Genomic DNA, 18,125 nt, shown 5'->3' on the forward strand with positions numbered 1-18,125 from the left:
TGATCAGACTATAGACAAGCCGCTTTGCATTCATTCTTTGCATTTGCCTGTTTCCCCCATCCTCTCTTTCAGGTGACCTCCCCAGATCCCTGTTTAATGCCCTGCTGGACGGGAACATTCTTCCTAGTCTGTTCTAGTCCCCACACTCCTATGAAGGAAACACATCTCTGTCTTACAGGTGTAGATCCAAGGTGACAAAACCATGTGCTCAAAGCCGAGGTAGTCAGCAGAACAGCAGTGGTTTAGACCCACTTCTGTTTGTGACATTATTTTGCAATTAGAAACATGCTTGCTAATATGCGGGAATCGAACCCAGGAGTGGCTCCTCCTTAGAGCCCTGCATCTTGGCAGTTGAAGCATCAAGAGGCATGTCTCTAGAAGAGCTGTTTCTGGCACCTCCTGTAGCAGACAGCAGGAGAGGATCCGTATACCTCCAGCTCCCCGTACGCGGTGTGGTCCCCTCTCCTGCCCGTGTGTCTGCATGACCTCCCTCACCTGAAATGTAGCCTAGTTAGTTTCTTGGCTTCTGTGTAGCTCTCACACAGTGAACTTGAGTCTCTGTCCTATCCTATCAAGGGACTTCCATTTCGATTTTTATCTCACTACAAGGTTCCAGAGCCTTGTCACTCAGCAGTGTCCATGTAAACCAGCAGAGTCGTAGTGAAAAGCTGCCCTGATAAATCTGATGGACTAGTCCATCGGTGGCAGGCGTGGTAAGCCGATCAGCAAGGAGAGTGTTCACGAGGGAGCAGACATTCCGAATGACATAGGTACGGTGTGTTAGTGAGCCGTTCTCATTGCTGCGACCATATCTGACAGCAGCGAGTTGACAGGGTGGATTGACTCCACCTCGTGGTATCAGAGGGAACCAACAGTCCGTCATGTTAAGAAAGACAGTACAGAAGTGGTCTCCACATTCTAGTAGGCCAGGAAACAGACTGGATCGCATGCAGGCCTGGACTATAACCTTTAGATTCCACCACCCACAGGGACTCACTTCCTCCAGCAAGGCTCCGCCTCCCAAAGGTTTCACAACCCCTCAAAACACCGCCACCAGCTGGAGAGCAAGTGTTCAAACACAGGAGTCTTGAGAAGCCGATTTGATATCCAAACTATAAGAGATGGATCAGCGGTTCAGAGCATATTCTGCTTGTGCAGATAAACTGAGTTTCGTTCCCAGACCATGAACTTGGGTTTAGAGTTTTTGGGTTCTGTCATGTTGTCTTAACCGGTCTGCACCTGGCATGGTTCTTTGTAAGAAAGGCTTCATTGAATCGTCCCTACTCATAAATTACATCATACAAGTATAGAGGAATCGTGTGTGTGTGTGTTACCAAGTGAACACAGAAGTCAGGAGATGAGAAGGGAAGGGTCATGGGAGTATAGTGAGCAGTAGAGGTTAGAGGTCAGATCACTTAGAGGTCGGAGGTCAGATCACATTGCTGACACACTGCTTCTCTGTATTAACACAATCTACACTGCAGACTACTGAAAACTCAACTCAGAATAGATTAAACAGGAGGAAATGCATTATCTTGGAAAGTAAGACATTTTGGCTGGGGAGATGGCTAGCCCATAAGTGCTAGCCACACAGTGTGAATCCCACCTCCAAATTCATGTAGAAAAACTGGGCATAGTGACAGCGCTGGGGGCAGTAGACCATGGGGCTGGCCAGCCAGCTAGCCTAGGTGGACTGGCAAGTTTCTGGTCAAAAGTGAGGGACCTTATCTCAAAAAGTAAGATAGAGAGGGGCCGGCAAGATGGCTTACAGTGCTCCTGATGCAGCTGGAGACTTGAGTCTTCTCCCTGGAACTGTCAAAAATACAGAAGGCCAATGTGGGATTCCTCCACTAATAAAACAATGAAAGTGGATGTCTCCTGAAGAAGAACACCCAAGGTTAACCTATGCTTCCACATGAGTGAACCCACATGTAACTAAGTGTGAGAGCATGCACATGTGTGTGTGTGTGCATGCGTGTGCGCACACACACACACACACACACACCTCACACAAAGAAGACAAGTTGCTCCTAAGTATGCTGGGCACAAGGTGGGTTAATTCAGAGGCTCAGTGCTCTCTATGTTGAGGGACCTAGCTGGCCCCTCAGCTTTACAGCCCTCTGATCTATATCATGGTGGCCAAGTGGCTATCATGGTGGCCAAGTGGCTATCATGGTGGCCAAGTGGCTGCTAGCAACTACTCATGTATCATCTAAAAGCCAAAGAGAGTCAGTCCATTGCTTTTGTTTTATTTTAAGAATTAGAAAAACTTGCTCATAAACTTCCCTGTCCCTAGGTGACTCCGAACTGTATTTTATATCCAGTCCAAAGCCAAGAACTGGCTAGATGAATGGATGTGGGGCCATTCTGGTTACCAAGGCCAAGGAAGGACAGAGTCTTGCATCACTGACACCCCTGGGTTAGCAAGCAATCTCAGCTATTTGGATAAAGTGGGGCTATGTTAGTAGAAATTTCTTTAGAACCACCACGGGGTAAGCAGACCAATAGGTATCTCCTGTAACGTGTAGGCACCTTGCTGAGAGGCCACGTGGAGTGTGCCGTAGTTTCTGCTTTCTGAGCTGATGCAAGGACTGAAGCCGAGAGAGATGGCTCATCCAGTGAGAGTGCTTACCGCTCTTGCCAGGGATCTACATATAGTTCCCAGAACACATGTCAGGAAGTCCACAACTACCTGTAGCTCCAGGGAATCAGACATCCTCTTCCGTCCTCAGTAAGCACTGTGTACACACAGTGCTTGTGAGCATAAACAGGCACGTGCACATACATACACACACATATACATACATGCATGCATGCATGCACATACACACACATATAAATAAAAATTTAAAAGCTAAAAGAACCAGAACTACAATTATTCAAAGAGCTGCATAAAGTCTCATCAACCCACTTATGATGTAAGATAAAGACTTAAGCTGTTTGACAAAGGCCACTTTTCCAAGGATCTTCTGGCTACCACAAGCGTCTTCTTTTATGTAAGTGTGCTCTCTTGCTTTGGGGGTGTCTGGGGGTGATGCCAACATAGTACTGGGGGCTGGGGATCCAGCAGAATGCCATCGTTCCCTTTCCCGTTACTCCCAGCAAAAGCAATTCAAGAAAGGAAGGGTTTACCCTGGCTTGCAGTTTTGAGGGTATGCCCCCCACCATCATTGGAGAAGAGGGCATGGCTGGAGGAGCATTCACAGTCAGGAAGCAGAAAAAGGAGAATGTTGTGATTATACCACCTCTTTGTTTACTTAGTCTAAGATGTTAAGGATCACACACTGTTCAGGGTAGGTCTGCCTGTCTCCATTACCCCAGTCTAGAAACTTCCTCTCAGACCTGCCCAGAGACTTGTCTCTTAGGCAGTTCTATAACCTGTCAAATTCACAATTAATGTCATCACCACAAAGATTCTCATTATCGCTTCTTCCAAGTTGGCGGCTGTGAATTCCCAAGCCTACCTGTAGTGGTCACCGTAGTAACATTAATATACAGAAAATCAGAGCTGAGCACCAAGTATCCAGTCACCAACAGCACCTGTGTCTGGGCCAAGGGTTGTAGGCTTTGTACATGCAGCCAGCCTCGCACACAGAATGTTAAACTCTTTATTGAGTCCCATCCAGCAGGGCATTAAACAGGGGTCCAGGAAGATCACCTGAAAGAGAGGATGGGGGACACAGGCGAACACAAAGAATCACACCTTGTCTATAGGCTGATCAAACCATACTTTTTACTTTTTCACACAGGGGTTATATACACAAAAAGACAGGATGTGGGGAAGGGGATGATGCAGGAGCGTAGATGTTCAGGGGGAGTACAGATATCTTCCAGAACAGAGTATCAGCTGGGTGAAGGTTCAGGAGACAGGTCACTATGACTCTGCCTATGATTTACTTGTCCTTATCCAAGTTGGTACTATCCACCAAGGCTACCCAAAGTCTATGACTATCCACAAGACCTATGACTACTTGTTCTCATCCAGGCTGGTAAATTTCCATCAAAGCTGCATGTTTACAATATCTTATAGTTATCTGTTTCAGTGTTTTTCCACAGAGACCCAAGACTGTACTAGCAAGCTGACTTAGGCCTATTGCTGGTTTTAGGCCTTCAGTGTATAAGCAAGGCTGCCCCTGACAATTGAGAACATAGGATTGGAACCAAGACAGTCCCTTTCTGTGCTGCACTTCCCTGTCTCCTTGGGTTTCTGTGTAATAAATAGATGTGACCTGATCCAAGCTGGTCACCACAGGGTTGTTTTTCTCTGTTCTCAGAGAGATCCTTCTCAGCTCCTCCAGCACCACCACCACAGGAAGTCCAGATCCATCCTCAGGGGACCCCGCAGTCAGTGCCCTTCAACAACAGCTCTTACTCATGGTGGCTCGGAGGACACAGTCGGAAACCCCACGGGTATGTGTATACCAGTGTTGCTGTTCATGCTGCTGTAGAAGCCCTGGGTCTTCTTCATAATGTGTGTGTCTGTCTGTGTGTGTGTCTGTCTGTGTGTGTGTCTGTCTGTGTGTGTGTGTGTATGTCTGTGTGTGTGTGTCTGTATGTGTGTCTGTGTGTGTCTGTGTGTGTGTCTTTGTGTGTGTGTCTGTGTGTGTCTGTGTGTGTCTGTGTGTTTGTGTCTGTGTGTGTCTGTGTGTGTGTCTGTGTGTGTGTCTGTGTATGTGTGTGTATGTTTGTGTAAGAGGAAGAGAGAGGAGGGGAGGGAGGAGGAAACAAGCCAGAGGAAATTCATGAAATAATCCATTGTTGGAAAATGCCAGGAAGATACTCAATACCTTGTATGCTAACTTCACAAGCAAATGAATGAGGGATGGAAAGATAACTTGGTGGTCAACAGCACTGGCTGCCCTTGCAGATGACCTGGGTTTGATTCCCAGCACCCATATGGTAGCTTACAACCATCTACCTCAACTTCCGGAGGCACCAGGCATGCACACGATGCAGAGATATACGTACAGGCCAAGTATGCTTGCATATACAGTAAAACTGAACAGATCCAGTGTGGTGCCTGTAGTACTGCTCCCGCCTGGCTCTGGGTAGGGCTGGCTCCACCCACTGAATTAGGGACTGTGCCTTCTTCCGTGAGGACTGTGTGTCACACAGCTTCACCTCCTCGCCCTGTATCTGTAAGACTGCCATCTTTCCTGTATCTTTGGGGGTCAAACACAGGTCCTAGTTAAATCTGTGAGCACTTTCATCTCAGCAATAATAACAATGACAAACAAGTCTAGGACACATGTTGCTCTCAGAGCCTCAGTTCTACTCTATCTACCCCTTGCCCAATAGCTCCTGAGTATTGTTCTAGGGACAGGCTGGCTTTCCTTTCCTATGCCTTGTGTATGCATCAGTCCTTTATGTTCAGGATAACTTCCTGATCCTTGAGCTATCTTGGTGCTGCCAAGAACGTAGAGCCTGCTCTCACTCAGGGCTCTGCAAGGGTCTGAAAACCCGTGAAGGAGCATCTGAGTCACACTGAATACATGCCAGGTTCTTGGACATCAGTCACTGTCCTTAAAGTTGTGGCTTATAATTCCCAAACTGACCGTGTGTGTGTGTGTGTGTGTGTGTGTGTGTGTGTGTGCTGTGCTAGCATGGGCTGACATACTTTTGTTTTTTAGGGGTTTTTTGGTGTTTGTGATGGTGTATTTTTTGTTTGTTTTTGTTTTTTATGTCTCTCTTGCTTTGGACTTTGATCTGTGTGAGTTCTTTGAGGCACACATCAAAGCTCCACTCTTCCGGATTAAAGTGTAGTTGTTGTTTCTGCTGGGTGTGCGGAGATGCTTTAAGGTAAATTCTCTGAGGGATTTGGAGCATCCACATAGTGTGACTGAGGAATGTAAAACTGCAGGGGCTGGAGCTGGGGGCTCGTGGTCCTGAAGACTCAGAGCCTTGGGTCCCTGTCACCCCACACCCAGGCTGAGGCAGAAAGTCTTCCAAGCAGCCGCCTGGGGTGGGGGAGTTGACCATAGGGTGGACTTAGTTCATCTAAATGCTGGGGTTCCAGACTGCAGAGATGGCTGCTGATGGACACCCCACCTTCTGCTTGGTCTCCTGTTCTAAACTCTGGTTCCTCACCAGGTTACTTCCTGGTGACCTCATTGTTGGTCACCTACCTCCTCCACTTCCTGCGTCATCTTTAAGTTTGTCTAGATGCGCCAGACTCTGAAGAGCTAGCACACACTCAAACACACATACATACACACACACACACACACGTGAGTTCACATATACACGTGACTTCATACACACACACATATGCACCCACACATGAGCACACAAAGAGACACACATTCAAGTGCACATACACACATGAGCACCACCCATCTGCATCTCCCCAGTGCTGGGGTACAGTCACACACCATCACAGCTGGCTTTTTACAGATGCTCTTGGGAGCACACTTGGGTCTCATGCCTGAGTAGCAAGCACTTCATGAGCTACTGCTCTCAGGGCAGACTTTGTCAGTGACCTAGTGACCTCCAATAAAAGCCTCTGCATTTGGAGTAAAACTTGGATACTGACTTCAGTGTTATATTTAATAGAAGTTAACATTTAAGCTATTTAAAACATTTCCTTGGACTCTTACACAATAATTATTTCCCAGGAGCACCTTGTCTCATGAGCAGAAGTGTTTTCAATTGTGAGTGCCAAGGTTTCAGTGATAACATCTTCATGGAACCGGTGATTTTAACCATTATTCTTTTTTTTTTTTTTTTTAAGACTGGCCCTTTTAAATGGTGTGCTGGTTTTGGAATCTGATCATTTGTTTTTGCTTCATATATTGTTTCAGTAGTAGTGTTGAACCTCGGGCTTCAAGCATGCTAGGCAGGTTCTCCACCACTGAGGAGGCTTTGTATTTTAAAGGAGCTTAGAGTGTGTCTGTGTCTATGTGTGTCTGTGTGTGCCTGTGTGTGTGTGTGTTATGTTTGTGCATTCATGTATGTATGACATGCCTGTGTGGTGTGTACGTTTGTGTTTGTGTGTGTGTGTTCATATGTGTGTGTGTTGTGTATGTGCATGTTTGTGTTGTATATGTGTATGCATGTGTGTATGTGTGAGCATTCATGCATGCATGTGCATGTGTCCTTGCATGCACGCATGTGTGTGTGCGTGTATGTTGTGTGTGTGTTTTGTGTGTTAATAACTTCGTAAGTTTATTTGTACCACATGCGTGCAGGAGCCTGCATAGGACATCAGAACCCTGACCCTGGAGGTATAGATGGTTATGAGCCTCCATGTGAGCGCCGAGAACCTGCATCCTCTGCAAAAAAAAGACAGCATTTTTAACTGCTGAGCCATCCCTCCAGCCCCCACACCCAGCACGCACACATACACACCACACACACCCCAGCCCTTGTGTTTTTAAACTTTGAGATGTTTTTGTGACTAGGGCGTATCATAGTGACACTCACTCTGCCTTTGGTCTGTTTTGTCCTGGTGTATGAAGCACGTCAGTCAGGATCTGGAAGACTCATCGCGCTCTTCAGCACAAGGGAAGTTTAACCGAGAGCAGTTTTACAAATTCATCATCTTCCCTGGGAAGTGGATTAAAGTCTGGTACGACCGACTCACTTTGTTGGCACTGCTGGATCGGTAAGCTGTCCGGCGCGCGGAGGCGTGGCTAGGAGACAAGGGAGGATACCAGTGAGCATGCTCAGATGCTCCTAAAATGCACCTTGCTGCTTGCGAAGGTTCCCTAGGATATTTCCAGCCCATACCCCCACTTTGCTGTGAACCCCACTGACTTAGACCTTGAATTTCACAGTTGCCAGGGGAGGGGATGAAGGAGTACCATGGGCTAGGGTGCAGGTTAGCCTGGGGACAGTCTGCTTTGGTCTGCTCATACCCTGTCCTGTTGGGAGGAATACTTTCAGTTTCATCAGCAAGAGGCCTTCCTCCATCAACTGTGGCCCTGGAAGGGAGGGGAGGTATTGTGGAGTGGTGCTCAGCTGTCCCCTGCCTGGACTCCAGCTCCTCTTCTCCGTCCAGTGTTCACTGATTTGATGCTAACCTCTCGACATTTCCCTCCCTTTTGCCTCCTCTTGTTGCCCCTAAATAAAGCACTTTGTGACTGGAGATACGGAGCCTCGGTTGGCAAGGCAGGGAAGGTTCAAGTTTGCTCTGGTGATGAAGATGGGCTTAGGGTGAAGGTTTCCTGTTTGTGGGCTCCCCTGTCAGAAGGTGCAGGGGAGAATATAAGGATTTTCAGAGAGGCTGTGGGTCTGGTGGAGACTGGTTTTAAAATGGATGGTAGGCTTGCACAGCAAGGTCTGTTCAGAGCTCGGTGCCAGCCAGCCTGTGGAGCAGTGGCAGGGCCACCGAGCTGCCGCCTGCCCCTCAGTGACTACTTGTTACTGTAATGGTACAGACGAGTCTTAAATGGTGTGATCACATTCGGAAAAACGATGGTCTTGCAAAATTACAGCAGTAAATTTCAGGACCCCCCTTCCCTCCCCACCCCTAAGTGAGGGAATGCTGTTGTAACCGCTTTGCTAACAATGCCATGTTACCCTGGGGCATTCGTAGGTGTGGAACGTCGATTCTGGGACTAGCAATGCAAGATAATGCACTCAGCTAGATGAGGCTTTAAAAAAGAGATACTTTTTTTTTTTTTCTGTAACAAGGGATAGGTTGCATTAACCTTGCTTATGAAAAAAACAAATCTCTTTGTAGGTGTGTGTGTATGTGTATGCTCACACAAACACACACACACACACACACACACACACACACCTGCCTGCCACAGCACAGCACAGGAACCCCGCAGGCCTCGTGTCTACCTTCACAGAGTTCATATTCTTTTGGGGACAACAGAAAAACTTGTAAGGAACAAAGCAGTCCTTCCTGTTATAGATACTCCCCCCCATCCCACCTTAATTAATTGGTTGACTCAATTCTTCAGCCCCCTCTTTGGTGATGCTCTAAATATCCCTTTACACTTCCACCCCATCCTAATAAGACCTCACGCCTGGAGGAGTCCCTTCTGCATCTTCCAGCTCATGTGAAGGAACCCAGAACAAAGTCACCCCACCAGACTGTATGGCCGCAGCTCACCCAGCTAGGTTCCCTGTACTGTCTGGGAATCACATCTCTGTCTGAAGCTTCCTGCTCCTGGAACTGGGCATCAAACCCTGACTCCAGAAATGATCAGTCTGGAAATGATTACCCAGGTGTCAGTGCTGACAGGGGGCCTGTGTAGTTCTGAGACATTCCAGGCTTCGGTTGGAAGCACTGGTTGGTAGCGCAAGTGGCCAAGGAAGTCGGTGTGATCGGGTTTCAGTTATTCCAAGAACAAACACCTAGGGTAGCAATAAGGAGTTTGTTTAAACAGCACAAGAATAAACCGACGCCCAGCACGGTACCTGTGCTCAGTGTTGGTGCAGGGTTAGAACAGCTCAGCCCCTGCTCAGTGCAATGCCTGACTGTCAATTAGCAAGGGAAAGCTTGCATTGATATCGACGTGGGCCTGCGGGTCTCACTCCATGCTTCCTTCTATGTCTGCACAGAACTGAAGATGTGAAAGAGAACATGGTGGCGGTTCTGCTCAGCGTTCTGGTTTCCCTCCTGGGCTTTCTGACACTGAATCGTGGCTTCTGCAGAGACTTATGGGTACTGCTTTTCTGCCTGGTCATGGCTAGCTGCCAGTACTCCCTGCTCAAGGCAAGAACCCATCCTCCTGTATGTGTATGTGTGTGTGTGTGTGTGTGTGTGTGTATGTGTGTGTATGTCTATGTGTGTGTATGTGGTGTGTGTATCTCTCTGTATGCGTCTGTGTCTGTGTGTGTGTGCATGTCTCTGTGTGTGTTTCTGTGTATGTCTGTGTGTGTGTCTGTGGTGTGTGTGTCTGTCTGTCTGTGTCTGTGTCTGTGTGTATGAATGTCTGTGTGTGTGTGTGTCTGTGTGTATGTCTGTGTGTGTCTGTGGTGTGTGTGTCTGTCTGTCTGTGTCTGTGTCTGTGTGTATGAATGTCTGTGTGTGTGTGTGTGTGTGTGTCTGTGTGTATGTCTGTGTGTGTCTGTGGTGTGTGTGTGTGTCTGTGTATGAATGTCTTTCTGTGTGTGTGTGTATGTGTGTGTGCACGCGATGTCACTAGCACAGCCTTGAAATCATGAGATAACCCAGGTCCTCTGGTTTGTGTTTTAGAGCGTCCAGCCTGATCCAGCCTCACCCATACACGTAAGTGCCTAAGTATGGGCTAGTATCCTGTCTCACCTGCTTGCATTGAAAATGAGGTGATGCCGACGTCTATCCAAAGGGTCAAATTTGCATCTGTGTCTGTATCTCGAATACAGGAGTAGACGAGGTGGATGGATACCCGAGTGCATGGCGCTAAGCTCTGGCTGGATCTGAGCGCATGGTGCGTTAGCATTGGCAGAGGGGGGCACAGGCATGTGACAGGTCACTTCTGTTCCCTGGGCTCTTAAGAGGAAAGGCACAGCAGTTTGATCAGATGGTCCACAGACTCTGCCATCTGCTGCCTTGCCTTTGTTTCCTATGCACCCAGTTGACTATCCGATGCCGAGCACAGTGGTCCTTTATGTGCCTCAGTTTCCTTATGTGCAAATAGTGGGGATTGGATGTAAATCATTAAATAGCGCATGTAAATTGCTTTGAGCAGTGGCTGGCACCTGGCGATACTCCTCAGGCACTTAGTATGTATCAAGCACTTACTATGTAGTCATAAACTTCATATTTAAAAATCATATATATATATATGTATATGTATATGTATATGTATATGTATATGAATATGTATATGTATATGTATATACATACATAAAATTTGGGGATTTGGGGATAAGTTTTAATTTGGTCATGTATACATAGTGTAACGATGAAGTCAAGTTATTTTTGCGTATCGTATCATATGTCATATACTTTTTTTTTCCTGATGAGGATATTTGTGGTGTGATAAATTTCAGCCATTTTAAAAAACATTCAGTGTCGTGGTTGATGACAGCCACTGTCACTGTGCCGTGTGATAGATCTACTAAGCACACTGATCCCACGTACCTGACTCTGTGCACCCTTGTCCCAACACTTCCTGTCCCCCTCCTCTGCTCCCTAACTCCCACCATTCTGGTCATGTTGTCTGTGGGTCAAACTTTGCTCTATTCCATAAAAAGTGAGGCTTTGCAGTACTTTTCCTGATGAGGGCACTGGATAGTCAACTCAGGTCCTCTGACAGAGCAGCAGATGTTCGTTCTTAACTGCTGAACGTTCTTTCTAGCTTCTACTCTGTGTGTGTGCATGTGTGTGCATGTGTGTGCACCCCCCCCACACATGATTGTCCATGCCCTCATACATACATACGCTTGCACAGGTGCATATGTCACACCATGTATGTAGAGGTTAGTCCTCATCTGCTTTACCTGAAGCAGGATCTCTCTATAGTGTTTCCTTTGCTGTATATGCCAGGGTAGCTGACCCGTGAACTTCTGCAGGTTCTCCTATCTGCTGCTTATCTCCCTGAAAGGGCATTTGGCTTACCCCTGCTACATATCCACCTTTTGTGTAGGTTCTGGTGATTCAGACTCAGGTCCTCCACTTGCAAGGCAAGTGCTTTCTGCTGCTTGGGACTTTTTTGAGAATGTCCCACCATCCTTAATGTCAGTACCACCTATCGTCCACAAGGGGGCGTTCTCTCCATGTCCTCACCAAGACTTATTGGCCCTTTTTGCTGTAAATGCTATGCTGACAGGTGTGAGTTCATTTCCCACCGTGGTTGTCTTTTTCGTGACCCTGCGTGGAAAGTCTGTGTATGAAGTTCTTCTGCTATTGCTCCTTGGGTTCAGGTGCCCTGTTACCCTTTATCCTGGTAACCTGGATTCTAATTTATATGAAGTCTGGGCTCACCCAGACCAACCCCTATTTACACACACTCTCCTGGCCCTGGTGCCCCAGTGGCCTTGGGTGCTGTGGGTCAGGGTCCACTGTGCAGGTTCCAGCCTTAGCCATGTGCTTTGTTGCTTCTGCACTGGTCATCCTTCCTGCCTCTGTCACAGGAAGCCCCTCTGCCACCCCGGCTGTGGACTCTGAAGAAGCTCTCCAATGAGAGAAAACTGTCTTCCCTGCGTTATGCATCAAAATAATTGTATTCAGGGATTAGGACTATTTTTTAATCTATACCAGCTCATCATGATTAGGAAAATGTTCTAATTGGTGGCCTTGTGCTGGCAGATGCTGTCCTGTTAAGTCCCTCTGTTCTCTGTAACAGTTTGCATATGAGACATTTTTTATCCTAGCATCAAGCAGTGTTGTGACTACGGCATTAAGATGTAGTATTGGGATTCCCCTTAGAAACCAGGGTAGCTGTGTGCTCTGAGGTTTGCTGCAGCCCATCCCAGGTGCACCAGTATCTTCTCCCCGATACCTCTTCCCTCACTGTGGCTGGCTGGCTGCTGTCATTTGGCAACCAAAGATTCCTCACCTTGGGGCTGTGAAGACAGCTCAGTCAGTAAAGTGACTACCACCCAAACATGAAGACTAGAGTTGGATCCCCAGAATCCCTGCAAAAGCCATGCAGAGCCACACAAACATTCAATCCAAGTACTGTGGGTACAAGGACAGGAAGACCCTGCAGCTGACTGGCCGGCCAGTATGGGCAGCAGGCCGAAGAACTCCAGGTTCGCTGAGAGGCCCTTTATCAGATAAAATAGTGGAGGCAAGATTGAGGAAGACACACAGAGTTTGGCTTCTACACACATGCACACGCCCAGACAAACTTGTAAGCACACACAGGTGCACATACACACAGGGATGAGTGCACATACGTGTACACACAGGCATGCATGCATACATGCACATACACACTCTCACACATAAAAAATTCCTTCCCAGCATGTACTTTAGGATGTGATACAAAGCATGCTAAGACAATGGGGAGGGAAGGGTGATGGGCAAGCCTCATACTTCAGGTAGATCTGAGGTGTCACTACTGGGACCTCTCATACTGCTGTGCTGAACTGGAGTCATTCTGTCTGGTTCTCATCTGGAGTCATTCTGTCTGGTTCTTATAAGAATGGACCAAGCTACCATGCCAGGATCCAAACAGGCATGTCACAGGGAGCAGGGAACAGAGGCTTCTCTTACTGTTATGGTGAACTATAGTCAGATACCTACCCCTTGTCCGTTTCAGTCACCAATTTCCTTACCAAGATTTCCAAGTCTATTCAGCTCTGGTTTGATAAGGAAGAGAAGGAGGAGGGCTGGGGCATTTTCCCACTCGATGCAATTTTCCAGAACAAGGGCCAGACAAGAATCCTCCTCTTGTTAATCAATGCGCGATTCATTGGGTTCAAAAAAAAACCAACAAAAATGAATCAGGAAAGGAGTCTGCTTTGCAATTCATGGTTTACCTTGCGTGTAAAATGTGTGCAGGTGGCTGGTCACTCAGCCCCCCCCCACTCCTACCCCGCCCCCAGAGGCAGGCTTCCCTGTGGGCTTCTCATTGCTTTCCGGATCTTCCAAACTGCTTTGTGAACAGTCCACTGCAGTGTTGATGGGCAGGGATGATGGGAAACCCACGTGCACCAAGGTCAGCATTCAGACAGTAGCCTGGAGGATGCTCCCGGCCATGTGACACACTGTGGAAGCCTCGCTTATAAACCGCACTGGGGAAGTCGAACAGATTGCCAGAGACCGTGATTAGGCTTCACCTGGTGGAGCAGGCAGGAAAAAAAAATCACATTTGTCGAAAAGTTTAAAAATCAACCCTTGTAGAGGAGGGGTGCCTGCTGATGCAGGTGAACACTCAGCCGTGGGGGAGCACAGAATTTCATCAGTGAGCATTCTGGGGATTCGGGAAGATAGAGTGGTTTCCATACTGGGAATGAGCAGCATCCTCAGTATGGCCCTGGGACCCCAAACACAGGAGGCATAGCCATGGGACCCCGGGGCTAGCCCACTGTAGGACCCCGGGTTTGGTTTCATAAATTAGCAACATGGAGGACATGTTTGTATCCCTGATAAAGCTTCCGAAAGATGGCTGAGGGCTTTTCATATTGGTCGAGGCCAGAGATGGCCTGTTGCTATGGATTTAAATGCATGTATCTGCATATGTGTGTATGCACACGCATGCATATAGGCCTGAGGACCGGACCACTTTGGTTATAGGAGGTGGGTGAGTTGAATGAAGTACAGTTTCTCACTCACCTGGAGCTTGCCAGCAAGCCCCAGGGACCTGCCTGTCTCCACCTTCCCAACGCTAGGAATGTAGGCACGTCCCAACATTGGTTCCGGGACTTGCACTGACTTATGTTCGAAAGACAAACATTTTACTCTCTGAGCCGACCCTCCAGCCCACTAAGCTTTTGATAAGAGAAAGAGCCAGAATAAGTGGTAGCTTCTTAATTACGTTCTGTAAACCTTGTCAGTTTGAGAAAATATCTCCCCTGTATCGTGTATTGATACACCACACAGTTATTTATACTGGCTAATTTATTTTGCTGTATACTTAGTAAGGATGTTTAGACTTCATTCTGGCTTCAGTCTTATTATTTTTTAATGCAAAGAAAGTATTCTCATGTGATTATTAATCCATGACCTACTTGGATGCTGAAGAAAATTCCCTGCTAGTTTTTTTCAAGACCGAGCCTGGCCCCAGGACCATAGGCTGCCAGTCTCTGTGACAGACGCTGGTATTGTCCTGTTGAAAGATGGTCTCAGAACAGGACTGTTTCTATTTTGGAAGCAGTGGCAATTTAAACTCAATTTCTAAATATAGCGCATTCAAGGCAGTGACTGAGAACACCTGTCTGCGACCGTGCCGCTCTGCCTCTGCTTGGTGGACACAAGGTGACTCATGGATTGCAAAGCATACCCACCTGGTCCATTGTTCTTGGCCTCTCAAATCTTATGAGCTGTGCTTTGATTTCAAATTTGATGTTGTAGTTTTGCTGACTTTTGCTCTGGAAAGCCTATGACACAATACCCCGCCTCCTCATTTTAAAAGAATTTTAAGTTTTATTGTCATTGTACAGATGTGTATCATGTGTTCTCGTGTGTGTGTGTATGTGTGCTGTGTGTGCATTTGCTCACATCATGGTACATGTATGGAGGTCAGAGGATAGCTTCCTGGTATCAGGTCTCTCCTTCTGCCTTAAAGTGTAGGACAAGGCCTGCACCGGCTGGCTTCGGTTCCCCTCAGATGAAAGGTTCTGCCCATGATTAGTCAAAATGGCTCACTGTTTTATCCAGCTGTTCTCGCTGCCATGTTAAGACCTGCACCCGGAGGACTGGCAGCTCTCTCCTCCGTCCCTTGCTTCCTGCAACGAGGGAATTGAAACCCCATTCATAATGCTATTTCCTGTTGATGGGGAACCCAAGTTAGATTCACATAACAAACCAATGTTTCAAGGAGTCTGGCACCTGAAAGGAGCTAGGGGAACGGAAGCCTGCCCCTCCTCCCCTCCCAGGAAAGCATTGAATTAGACATATTTTCTCTGGGGTGGGGATCAAATTTTTAGGTAAATTTTGTTGGACTTGAAGTATAACATTCTCTTTGATATTCTTATCCTGGCTTGGTAATATAAACACCAAGCATTGTTTATGCATCTGCGTGGGGATGGGTGTTGGGTTGGGGATGGGTGTCGGAGCATCAGTTTTATCATGTGCTGTAAGTTCTTGGATGTCACGGAGTCAAAGCCAAAGGTACAACTTGGAAATCGCGTCTGTTTTCTAGGGTCACAACCAAATCATCGCCTATAGCAGACCCATCTATTTCTGTGTGCTGTGCGGCCTTATTTTGCTTCTTGACGCAGGGGCCAAAGCCAGACACCCTCCCAGCTATGTCGTGTATGGCCTGAAGTTCTTTACACCAGAGACCCTGCAATCAGTCAGGGACCACTTAATAGGTGAGTGAGTTTGGGGGTTATGGGAAGGAGTCTTGGGAAGGGAAGATATGTCTCCCCTTTATCTTTTATCTGGAAAAGCCAGCACGTGATTACTACTGTGAAGGGCTAAGTATTTTCTTGGCTTGTGTCTGTAGAAGACTCTGAGCCCAATATAACAGATGCAGTGGTGGGGATGAGGGTGGGGATGGGGAGGGAGAGAAGGAAGGAGGGAAGGGGGATGGAGGGAAAGAGCGTAGGCTCACAACTGAGCTGTCATTCTTAGGTGCTGTCCACCTTGGTGTTTTGAGGCAGAGTCTCTCATTGACATAGAGCCACGTCCACCTCCACCTCCAGAATCCTAGAATCACAAGCACTTACTGCCATGTCTTCTTGGCTTTTATGTCCTTGTGGGGTTTGAACTTGCATCCTCATGGTTTCAAGGCTAGCACCTCACCTACCAAGCTGTCTCTCTCCAGCCTCTAACAATAGGGTTCTGTGAAAGGACTCTGATATTTATAACCAGGAAGTTGTACTCTGAAGCACCTAAAGCTGGTATCGATACCCATCAAGGTGAGCTGGCCATAGGGCGACAGCCTCAGGTCTCTCCATGTTGCCAGACATTATGAGCATGCATGAATGGGCACCAGTCTCGACTCTGGTCATTCCCAGTTTGTGCTTGGCTTAAAACCAGAGCAGCACCTGCTATTCTGTGTTCCATTCAGGTGAGCCTTGTGCTAATTGCATAGATAAGGTCTTCAACCCTAGAGCCAGCCTTCTCTCTCTCTCTCTCCTCTCTCTCTCTCTCTCTCTCTCTCTCTCTCTCTCTCTCTCTCTCACACACACACACACACACACACACACACACACACATTCTGTTTCTGTCTCTCTGTCTCTGTTGTTATTGTGATAAAGTACCTTGACAGAGCAATTTAAGGGAGAAAGGATTGATGGTTTGCTTGCATCCAAAGAGACAATGCATCAAGGTGAGAGGTCACAGGTCACAGTGAGAGGTCACAGTGAGAGGTCAAGGCATGGAGCAGTTGTCCACAATAGAGCTCACATCACCCCCCTCCTTTTACACAGTCTGGGACCCCACCCCATGGAATAGGTCTTTCCACCCTCATTCCCCTAATCAACATAGCCCCTCACAGACATGCCCAGAAGCTGAATAACTCCCTCAGCCGTACTTGGAGGCTTCTCCAGGTGAGTCCAGAGCCTGCCAAGGTGACCACAATAACCATCACACCTTACTAAGTGAGCAAGATCATGCTGGAAGTGGAGGGGACAAAAAGTGGCCCACCTTATAACTCAGTAGTTTGTGAGTCAATATGTGATCATAGAAAACGGTCCGGAACAAACAGGACTTAGTGCTGACACTTGCTAAAATGTCCATGATCCATAGCTCCAAGGACTCGTTGGCTCATGCTCTGGGGATTTTTGTGATGACATCCAGAGGTGAGCCAGCTTTGAACTTGTGAAGACTGTGGCAAAGTCACTACTGCCCTGAGACTCACATTGCCGTCAAGATGTCCACTTCCTGATGAGCACCCCTAGTCTTTAGACAGTGTCACCCTTCCCCTGGCCTCCCTGACAGGTCCCTGAGTCTCTGCAGTGGTCCTGGGCAGGTACCCAGATGTCTGAGGAACTTTCTCTGTGTCCCGTGCAGGTGAAACCTGGGTAGGGATGAGACTCTGATCTCCTTCCTCACGGCCCCTCCCTTTCTCTTCCTGCTCTATCTGTAGCAGACTTTACTTACACAGATACACACTACACATATACACATAGTTACACACATACATAGACTCCAGATATACACACATACATATATAGATACCTATATGTAGATATACCACATAATACTTACATATACACTACACATGTGCACATAGTCACACACATAGACTCCCAGATATACACACACATATACATACATACTTACATACACACTACATATATATACATAGTTACACACATACATAGACTCCAGATATACACACATACATACACAGAGACATATATGTAAATATACCACATAATACTTACATATACACTACACATGTGCACATAGTCATACACATATGTAGACTCCCAGATACACACACATACATATACAGATACCTATATGTAGATATACCACATAAAACTTCACACTTAGATTTATATACCTATACATAAATATAAACATATTATGCACACACACACTCACAATACATACATGTATACACCAGATGCACACATACATACACTTCTTCTTGCAAGCTCACCTGGTATGCAAACCTGCA

At 47.1% G+C, this 18,125-nt stretch overlaps 1 protein-coding gene across 1 annotated transcript in view; it reads left to right on the forward strand.

Annotated features, from left to right (window-relative positions):
* The window catches only part of Pcnx2 (pecanex 2), a 142,365-nt gene that overhangs the window by 31,881 nt on the left and 92,359 nt on the right, over positions 1–18,125 (forward strand). Inside the window, exons 9-13 of the mRNA XM_028767767.1 lie at positions 4,275–4,410; positions 7,458–7,603; positions 9,517–9,670; positions 10,154–10,186; positions 15,693–15,864. Coding sequence (XP_028623600.1) covers positions 4,275–4,410; positions 7,458–7,603; positions 9,517–9,670; positions 10,154–10,186; positions 15,693–15,864 — 641 coding nt within the window. The remainder of the gene's footprint in view (positions 1–4,274; positions 4,411–7,457; positions 7,604–9,516; positions 9,671–10,153; positions 10,187–15,692; positions 15,865–18,125) is intronic.

The sequence above is a fragment of the Grammomys surdaster genome, unplaced genomic scaffold, assembly GCF_004785775.1.
Source record: "Grammomys surdaster isolate TR1022 unplaced genomic scaffold, NIH_TR_1.0 181, whole genome shotgun sequence".
NCBI lineage: Eukaryota > Metazoa > Chordata > Mammalia > Rodentia > Muridae > Grammomys > Grammomys surdaster.